A 10,670-nucleotide genomic window follows, 5' to 3' on the forward strand; every position below is an offset into this window, starting at 1 on the left:
TTAAATTGAATACGACTACCGATTTTTGGGACTTAATTTAATAAAAAAGATATAATGACTAAAACGATTATGAAACAAATATATAAAGATTTTATTGTAGTTTCTCTAAAATGATTATTAAATAAGTTTTCTTAAAACTATTTTATTGAACTTTTAGAAAATTCATCGCATTGTAGATATATAATTGTAAGTTATATGATAAATGAAATCATATATTACAGTCCATTAAACTCAACATAATTAATGTATTTTGCATGCTATTACTCTAATTACAATAACATGTTGTAAATTACTTTTTTTTTATATTTATTTTTATGTTAAAACTAGAATAAAAATGAAATTTTACTTGCAAAATATTGTCAAAAAGAGTTTGAGGTACCTAGATTAATTACCGAAGGTGGTTATATTCAATGAAAGTTCATGTTCATGATTAAACCAAAATCTTTTATGTTTTACTTCTTTTTTGGGATAAAATTACAACAAAAGCTAAAAAAAATATACTTTTTAAACTAATTTTCTTAAGAGCATTATGCGACCACATTGTTGGTCCATGACCACCCCTTAGACTATCTTTCCTACAAGGTTTCTTAGATTCAAAGATGGGCATGGTTTGAATCGATTAAATCTACACTACTCATGTTCAGTAGGATTTTCAAAGCGGGTCACAATTTTTATGATAACCACCGTAAACTGTTTTAGAATAGTCTAAAGAAACTTATTCTACATGGCAAAAATACAAGAAGTTACATTGTAATTCATATGGAAGATGGTCATTAGTACACATCTTACATACAATTGCGATAATAGTGATGCAAAATTTGCGTATTATTCGATTACAATGGCTAATACCAAACAAGGAAACAAAATTTGAAGTTATTCCAACTAATTAAAAACACCAAAACAAAGTCTCTCTTTAGGTAGTAAGAATAGGAGGAAGGAAATCAGATTTCGTACCAAGGATCTTGGCACTTGTATCAGGGAAACATTCAGTTCCTGGCAATTCCGTAATATCACCATCCCTAGCGATACCAACCGGGTATCGCAGCAAGTGACCTGGCAAATCACGTTCAAGATTTTCACTGGCGTAAAGTTCCCAACATTTGTCAGCCACATCATTCACCTTTCTCACGCATTCGACATTCTCTGGGTGCTCAAAGGTCTGATCGATCATGCCAAGGTGTTCATACCATAAAGCCATACGGAAGCCATGGATCTGACCCCTGGCTGGTGACCTGGCTGAAGCTAGATGATTAGGTTGATATGCTCCCATGGCTATTTCAGAATCCCTAGCACCATCCATGGATCGTTGGTTGATGTTCGCGGATCCAACTATTATGTATTCATCATCAACTGCACCATGGTAGATAAAAATTAGTTACTAAATATGATCAACGATTGAAAAAGTTACCATTTTGGCTACTTGGTTTATCCGATATTTTTAATTTTGGTCCCAAATAGTTTAGTTTTATATAGCGTTTAGTCATTATTTGAGGCTTTTACAACTATTTTACTTGAAACGTTAACTAAAAATTACTTTTCAAGAAAAGTGCCATAAATGTTGTAAAAACTTTAAATAATAACAAAAATTGTAAGAGACATTTTTAATCAAATTTGAATGCCAAAATAATGTGTCAAAAATATTATCTACTCTTATTTATTTTTTTTACTAAAACACATGTTTGGTCCTTTAGGTTTTAACTTTTTTTTTTGGAAAAATATATCTTTGAAACATTGGTACTAAAGCTAAAAAGAGTGATGTTAAGCTCACTTAAGCTAGGGAGAAGCTAAAGGGGAGATTTTTGCCAAGTTGGCAAGAATAGAGTGAGTGGGTCGCCAAGTGAGGGAGAAACGTAGAAGAAGAAAACGAGGAGAAGGAGAGACTCTCTTTCCTCTACTCGGACCCACCGAGTTGGCTCGTCGAACTCAAAATGCCGAGCCTACGGGCTGGTGTCTTCTGAGGTAACTAAGCAAATGACGAGCACATGTCGATGCCACCCAGACAACCTTATTGGATTGTTTTATAATAATTTTGGTCTCATGGTTGTCAAATCTAACAAACTAGCTATTTACCTATCATCATTTTGGAATGGACATAGATCATAAAACGACGGTTCTCTTGGGCATGAAGATAACCCGAATCCGGTTCGGGTGCTTCTGTTGGTTCATGCTCATCGTCTTGCTTCATCTCACGGTTTCCAAGGCAAAAGAAGGTAAGATACTCTCTTGGATCATCATCTCGACCCTTATCTTGAAGAGCCTTGACAATGTCTTTATACATCATCTCCATCGTCCTTTTTTGCCAGTCCAATATCGCCTGAACAGATCCACTTTCTGGGATCCCTTCAGGCCACATTGGTACGACAACATAAACAATAAACTTTTGACCGGCTTCTATCTTGCTGACAATCTTCAAAGAAAGTTCCTTTGGAATAAGGTGCAACGCACCAATCTCATTAACATTGATATCGTCAGATTTCCAAGCAAAAGAGCTTCCAAGGAAATACTGGTTTTCAATATAGATGAAATTTTTTGCTCTTCGTATCGCATTAATATATGCGTCTTGAATACTTCGATCAATTATGTTATCTTTCCCACTCACAAGACCCGCTTTCCCGGCTTCTTCAGGTGTGTCCGGGAAGCCAAAGGCGGCCCCACCATCGATAGACCTGAAAAGCTGGACATTCCATGTTTCTTGATCATTTGGGAACGTCACCGGAGATGGTGGGATTAGAATGTCACGAAGTTGTCTCAAGTCAACAAGTATATTTTTCCCACCTTGTTTTCGCCATCTTTGTTCAAAATTAAACAAAACATCCCAAGCGATTGGTCCTTCAACCCTAGAGTGAATATCATGCCATGGCTCCCGTGGACCACCTTTAGCTATGGATGCTCCAGTGTAATTAGGTTGATGGAAATCATCATGGTGAGCAGCGTTTAATGTTTTAAAAAGAGGATGAAACGCATAATCGTATCTTCCATCACATAAATCAATACCACCAACAAAACTCACCACCCTCCGTTTCTCTGAACCTCCAGTAGGCATCTCAGCGTCCACCACCACGATCTTCTGGTGATGAGTGAACATGGTGGACACTTGAAGGTCCTGAAAAACGCTTCCTCCGTCATCAGGGTCACGCGGGCATAAAATGCAATGAACGTCGGTGTTTTGGAAGAAATTCTCAGTTTCTTCATCATGGGTAGCCATTAATCCGTCTTCTTTAAATACATTTACAGAAGTTCTATCGTCCCAAACGAGCATAGCCACCCTAACACCTTCTTCTGCTTTCCGTTTTAGAATCTGACCAAGCATGACATCACCTCCATCCTTTTGTCTCTTTGGGTCTCGTATCAAAGCGATCTCAGTGTAAACAGACCATCCAGTAATGTAGATGAAGTGTTTTGCATTAGTAATGGCTTCGAATATATCTTCCCAACATCTATGTGTCTCGTAGTATTTGCCACCTGCAAGAGCGATCTTAGGCATGAAATTTTCAGGAACATGAGCATCTTGGTATAAAGAGACTCGACATCCTGTTCTTTGAGCGAAGAATGTGTATGGAACTCCAGGGTACTTCGCATTTTTGATTCCATGAGCCCAGTTACGATCTTGAGTGACGTCAAAGAATTGTAGCTTTACGTGGATTTTGGATCCAGCTGGAACAGGGTTGTTGTTTTCATCCATGATCTCAATCCATTTGTCTACTTCATCTCCATCCATTAATTCTCTTACAGGCATGTGAGCTCTTCCAATTAACGTTGCCCCGATTGGGTTGTTGTCTTTAACAGTGAAGATCACGTCAGAAGCTGAGTGAGCACAATAAATGTGGAATGACTCGTACCATCTTGGGTTTTGGGGTTCGTTTTCTATCATCCTAGTTCGTCCAACTCTGCATTTTTCTAGATCGATCGTCGCATAAATTTTCGGAGTTCCTTCCCCAAATCCAACGGTTTCCTGTATGTTCGCCATAAGCTGCAACAAGAAAAAAAAAACGTATGTTTGCATGAAGAACACGAATATGCAGTTACTTCAAACTGTTATGATTACCAGTTATTAAAGAAAATAACATAAATTCTATGATAGTATGTTATGTGATATGAGTGAGCAATCATTTCAAAAGTATAAAATCACTCGTAATTTTTTAAAGATGATATGAAATTATACCTTGCCGAATACATTAGGCCCACCACCTTCGTGAAGCTTAACAACCTCGTAGATTGTAACGTGAAGAGTTCCATGGAGCAGTACCTTAGACATTTTGTAGCCTGCGCACTAAACAAACCGAATCCAACGAATTACTCGTTTATCGTCAATATAGCTTACCACATGATCACTTTTTTAAACTACAGATAATATAGTAATAGCAAACACGTACTGACAATGCGTGATTTAAACGAATCGAGAATGAAATAACTCGAAGCAAATTATAGGATCGATACCAGTGAATCAACAAAATTAATAGTATCCGTAAATAAAGTGATACACAAGCTCAATCAGGACACACAATTCATTTTATTTGATAGATCTATGAATCAGATGAACAATTGACGACATAAAACAATGCTTACCGTTTGAATCGAAGTGAGAGAGATTAAAACACAGAGAATATGATCCGAACGGCAATGCTACACGTAATAAGAGGGAATCAGAAGAGTTGGAGAGAGAGAGAGATAGCGATCCGTGAAAACAGTTGTTAAAAGGTTTCAAAGTTAACCGGAAAAACCGTTTTTTTAGGAAATCAAAAAATAAAGTCCGTACATTCTTTAATCAAATTTGTATCTTCAATGGACAAGGTACAAACCAGGTAATGATAAAAACCACTCAAAACCAAATAAAAGAATAAATTATTCAAATTATTCTTATGGTTTGGTTAAAATTATGCGTTTGGTCCTTAGTATTTTTTTTTTGCACTCAGATCGTTCTTATAGTTTCTTTTTGTTGCGATTTTCATCCGCGACAAACATTAAAAGACTAATACACCCTTATCAAAATTTATTTACATTCAAAATTAAAGATTATAATATAGAGTTAATTTTAAGTGTCAATAAAAAAAATTGGGTCCCACACATCTCTATCACCCCATCCCTTCCCTTCTAGAATTGAAGTCATCGATCGTACGTCTAACCCTTTCAAACTCATCTCTAAACACCGATCTACACCTCAAGTTCCCGTCGGAGCCTCCAGCAGGAAACCTGCAATTCTAAAGTAGATGTTGCCATTAGTCAGCATGCTAACACCACCACCGGAACCCTGCAACCCTAAAGTCGTCGGAAACCTGCAACTTTATTGTTCTTCTCCGCCTCTACACGTCGTTCCTTTCAAACCCCATTTATTCTAGTTCCGCCGACATCATCAATTTCATCTGGAAAATCGTCTTCCATCAATTTCATCATCTGGAAAATCGTATTTTACTTATGGGATATCAGGTTAGGTTTTTCATTGTGGGTTTAATCCCACTAAGTTTAATCCAACTCATTTAATTCCATTATGTTTAATCCAACATCATCAATTTCAAATATAAATGAATTTAATCCCATTCGTTTTTGGATTTGATTTCTGGGATTTCATCAGTTTTTTTTTTTTTTTTTTATTTCATCGTCGATTTGAGGTTACGTTTTCAACTTAGTTTCTAATTTATGGATTTCCTTTTTATTTCAGCTTAGATTCTAATTCATGATTTCAGGATTTGAATTTGGTTAGTTTTTAATTTCAGAATTTGATCTTGGTCTGGTTTGATTTATAGGATTTGATCTTGGTTTTGGTTTGGTCCAGGCGGTGATCGATTGTGGTTTGCAAGAGGTGAATGATGGTTGCAGTCGAGGTAAACGTTGATGGTTTTCGAAGGTGAACATGGTGGTTCTTGGAGATAAATAGGGTGTCGCTTGATGAAATGGATGATGTTGTCGACGGCCTGAAAAGGAGGGCGGTTGTGTTGCCGATAGTGATGGTGGTGGTGGTAGTTTTGCTAGTAGTGGTGGTTGAAAATGTTTGGTTGTAGTGGTGGGAGTGTGTCATGTCTATAAATCATTTAATTCCTTTTTTAATTAATAAATAACAAACAAATAATAAAAGACTAAAAATATATATAAAGGGTAATATAGTCTTTTAATGTATGTGAGAGACGAAAAACACAATAAAATCATACCACAAGGACGGTCCGAGTGCTAAAATAATGTTAGAGACCAAACATATAATTTTAACCAAACCATATGGACGATTTCATTAATTTACTCTAAACAAAAACCAAACCATGGAAGGTCAAAATACCAAAATCAAAAAGGAAAAACCAAATCCGAAACTATTGTGTCATGTTTTGGGTTGGTTAATGGTTATGAGACAACATCTAAGATTATTTTTCTCCGTGTTTGGGATGATTATACCCGTCCGATAAGTATTTATGTTGTTTGGTTACTATATGCATTACGTTTGCCATGCTTTTCATAAAAATGATTTGATGACGAAGTTTCTATTCGGAGATGATCATTAATTAAAGGATATTTTTGTGAATGATTTAATTGTCGGTGGTTATTTTGATCTAAGTTAGAAATATTTTGTTGTTAAAATTAGATTTCATTTTTTTTAATTATGATTATCCTTTGTTTGTTTTGGGTCTGACATGAGAGCACTCCTAGAAATTTGAGAAAGTCAAAATAAAAAGAGAATGTAGAAGACTTAAGAAAGATGAGAATGATAGATAATGTTTCAAAAAGTTTAAGAATGTTTGAAAATGCTTAAGAATGACTATAAAGTTTGAGAACGGATAGAACATTTAGAGGTAAATACAAGAATGAGAAAAATATTACCCTTGGTATCCTTACCATATATGGTTGTACTCTTAAGTAAAAGTGAAGGGTCATTTGATAGTTGTTGGTCGAGTTACCGATGATTGAGTTAAAACTTTTGATCAATAAGAGTGAGGGGTCATTTAATAGTTGTTGGTTGAGTTACTAATGATTGAGTTAAAACTTCTAATTGAGTCCATATGTGACTAAAATCATATTGTTTGATTATATTTCTGGTGAATGATGGAAAATGACCATATTACCCTTATGCTGTCTCTTGTGCTGGATACAATAATTATAAAAAAAAATACAAATTGTCGCACAAAATCTAAATTAAACATAAATCATTTAAAATTCAAATATAAATTGTCATACAAAATAAAAAAGAACATAATAATTTGCATACAAATGTAACGTTAACCAGTTGGAGTAGTTGACTAGTAATCTGGTCAGGCAAAGTAACCATATATTCAACGACTTCTGAACCCCATTCTATGCCTTGTATGTTTTAGCCATCACTTCCTCCACCTTGCACGTCAGGAGTAACCATAGTGGTCTCTTCAAATATCATAAATAAGTCATATTGAAGATTGTATTTCCTTATAAAATTATGGACCGTGACACAAACAATGACAGTGTCCCTTTACATTGAAAAAGGATAAGGAGCTATTTGTTTTAAGATTGGGAATCTCTCCTTCAATGCACCATAAGCACGCTCAATAACATTTTTAAGTTGTGCATGAGCATGATTGAACATTTCTTCCTTAGTTAAAGCCCCATTTCTTTTAATATGGGCTAACAAATACCTAATATTGCAATAGGGAGCCATAAATCCATGCGTGTTGGTCTATGCGGTGTCACAAAGGTGATATTTATATGTAGATGAATGTGACATTTATTATATATGAGTGTTGGTATAAAAGGTAATACTTATTGTTGTGGGTAGAAATTTTTAACTTCCTAATTTTATCTTGAACTTGTACTAACATCCCAGAAGAACCCAAGATCTTTGATTTAATCAATATCTTGGGCTTCCATTGTGTTTCTCATGAAATCTTATGCATTAACTTAAGGCTCGATGTTGTGAGAAAAACTTGAACAAACATTAGTAATAAGATAACGAGTTGCGGAATAGAAGTTAATATCAATGGATCTTGTTAGCTCAACAATAATAATAGTTAGATTGCATAAATATAAGGAAAATAAATAACAACAAGTTTATATCAATAAGCAGCAAAACAAGTAGACACGAGGTTAAAATATAAAGATGAACAATCTGATATTGATAAACATTCATTGATCGATAAATTGATAAAATGGTGAATTGGTAAATTGGTAAGGATTACATGAAGTAGGAAGCTCTATTTATAGAGTCCTAAAAGTTACATAAAAAGAGTAAAATAATCTAAAAGTAACTGACTATAGTGACTATGAATGGTTCACCGGATAATACATGGAATACATGTAATGTTAGTTAAAGTAACTTGAATAATCTTCATGCATATCTTCACTCTGCGGTTCATCTACAACTATGTGGTACTTCAATGTACAAAAACAGTCTCCGGTAGTAACTTCTCTACTGTTTTTCTTCACTTGTTCACTTTTAGGAACTTGATGATAATCCACCAAAACTTTCTAACTTCAAATAGCTACTGGATTCTTCTTGAAATCTCGAGCTTGACTTTATCATTTGTGTGATTTGCTCTTTGCACCAAAGCTATAGTGATATCCAGTTGCTTCTTAGCAACTCTTTAGTCATGTTTTCGTTGGGTTGTGGCATGGGAGCCATCAGTATGGTCAGATGACATTTCTTCTTCTGTGGTCTTGAGGTGAGGAGGAGTTTGTTGAGGTGAACCCTGAGGAGTTGGAATTTGAGCAGATGACCGTGGAGTTGGTTCTTTGTTTAGCTCTGTAGTAGGAGGTTGAACCCATGGAGGAGTTTGAGAATGTTGAACTAAGGGGGTTTTGGAGGTTGAATATTCTCTATTTGGATCACTATCACTTCCCCCTTTTGAGGAAGCAGGCCCCATCTTCTCCTCAAACCACTGTTTTAACCCACCAATTTTTTGAAACATATCATTTAATTGGGTTTTCATTTGTTCACAAACTTCTTGATTGTTGGGGATTTCAGGATTGAAGAGAAGTTGATAAATCTCCATTGAAAGGCGGAGGATTTCATTAACACTCTAATTGGCCGTGAGTGATCTTCTTAATCCCTTGATGGTGTCTTGGAGAACCACAAACCCTGATTCATATGCAGTGTAGGTTTCCTCAACAAGCTGCTTAAAATTGCTTTCTTGAGTTTGAAGGGTTTGTTGCAACTCGATTTTTAATTCTTTCACTTCCTTGATGAGGTCTTCGGCTTCGGACAAGAATTCCTTGTGATCAGATGTACGTTGAATGTCGAGTTACTGGATACCCATTTCTAGCCTTAGAAGAACCCTATCTACAGTCTTTTTTCTCTTGTCTCTAACACTTCAATACGATCAACGACCGACTGCAGTGTTGGAGCATTAGTGCTCCGCGGTGCTTTGGTGGTGACTACAACTAAGATTAGATCTACTTTGGCTTGAATGTCGAGGAATTCTTTTCTGGATACTGCTATCTTCTTTTTCTTCTTTTACTTGGGTTTTGAAGTGGAAAGTTGAGAACCACTCAATTCTTCATCATCGACAACCATAATGAAGTTATCGGAAGGGGGAAGTTGTTGAACATCATCAGGATTATCATCATCAAGACCAAACATTGGGGTAGAGTTGATCTCGATTGCGGCACCATCGTTATTGAAATCATGAGGTTCTTCATTCTGGGGAGGCTTGGAGGTACCAACAACATTTTCCATTGCATGATCCTTTAGAACAGTGTTATCCGTTTCCATCATCCACTGCTGAAATGAAAGAAGGTCATGAACTGTTTTGGCATTGTTGAACATGGTGGCCCAATATTTTGCGACCAGGAGAAGAGATTCCTCCTTTTGTTGTTGTTGTTGCACCTGTTGTGTTTTTCTGTCACAACTAGAAATTTTGTGTCTTGTAATCACTATACTCAAGTAAATGTTGAATCAAAAACTTAAGAGCATGTGTGATACCTATTATTATGACATCAAAAACTTCAATCAAATACATCATACAAGTACTACAAATAGTCAACAAATAATTGGAAACCCTAGAAGTTCTTGTTTAGGTCCATTTTGGACTAGGACTTCCTTATTGGGCCCAAATGGACCAATAAGCTTCCAATTTGACTATCATGGGCTTAGAACCCTAATTGGGCTCTAACTGGACCCACAATCATTTATTTCAACATTTTGGGCCATTTTGGGCCTAGAATGAAATGAATTAAAAGCTTTGATCCATGATTAACCTAATCTAGCTTAATAAAGCATAAAAATCACAATTTTATTTTATAAGGCCAATGATCACCCAAACTAACTCTAATATTGGGCTTAGAGGCAAAAAGCCCAAAAATCCTTTCTTCCCTCTCCATTCTCGGCCCAAGCCCAAGGAAAAGGAAGAGTTGACTTTGGATTGCCACCTCACTTTTATTTGTTGGGTCTCCATGCATGCAACTCATATTTCCAAGCAAGTATCTTGTCAAGGTCTCTCTCTTCTTTTCCCACTCTCCCTCTCGGCCGAATCCCAAACACACACACAAACATTTCACTCATCTTTTCTCTCAAGGAACTCTCTCCATTCCACTCCTAAATTTCGAAGATTCAAGAGCATTGCAAGGAGAATTCTTCCCAAAAATCATCATCTAGGTAAGTTGAAACTTGGATCCACACTTTAGACTTCTTTTATATCCAAAAATCTCTTCTTAACTCATATGAAATCATAATCTTGTGTCTTAGAACCCCTCAAACTCGAGATCTTCAAGAAAAGGGTGCTAAG

At 35.9% G+C, this 10,670-nt stretch overlaps 1 protein-coding gene across 1 annotated transcript; it reads right to left on the reverse strand.

The window, feature by feature from the left end:
- Positions 1-684: 684 nt before the first annotated feature.
- On the reverse strand, positions 685-4,669 carry LOC145100400 (phospholipase D alpha 1). Its single transcript, XM_079037691.1, has 4 exons — positions 4,567-4,669; positions 4,163-4,270; positions 2,071-3,970; positions 685-1,350 (listed from the first exon to the last, which is right to left on the reverse strand). Exons 2-4 carry the CDS (start codon positions 4,253-4,255, stop codon positions 914-916), a joined length of 2,430 nt encoding a protein of 809 aa, XP_078893817.1. The 5' UTR covers positions 4,256-4,270; positions 4,567-4,669; the 3' UTR covers positions 685-913.
- Positions 4,670-10,670: the final 6,001 nt, after the last annotated feature.

This window comes from Lactuca serriola, chromosome 4 (genome assembly GCF_051521515.1).
Source record: "Lactuca serriola cultivar US96UC23 chromosome 4, Lser_US96UC23_V15, whole genome shotgun sequence".
NCBI lineage: Eukaryota > Viridiplantae > Streptophyta > Magnoliopsida > Asterales > Asteraceae > Lactuca > Lactuca serriola.

Bases quoted from the DNA above. Each gene is read 5' to 3' on its own strand.
- LOC145100400 (XM_079037691.1), bottom strand. From the start codon at position 4,255: ATGTCTAAGGTACTGCTCCATGGAACTCTTCACGTTACAATCTACGAG. The intron at 3,971-4,162 runs GTATAATTTCAT...TTCTTGTTGCAG, and splicing joins GGCCTAATGTATTCGGCAAG to CTTATGGCGAACATACAGGA. The intron at 1,351-2,070 runs GTAAATAGCTAG...ACCATGGTGCAG, and splicing joins CCATTCCAAAATGATGATAG to TTGATGATGAATACATAATA.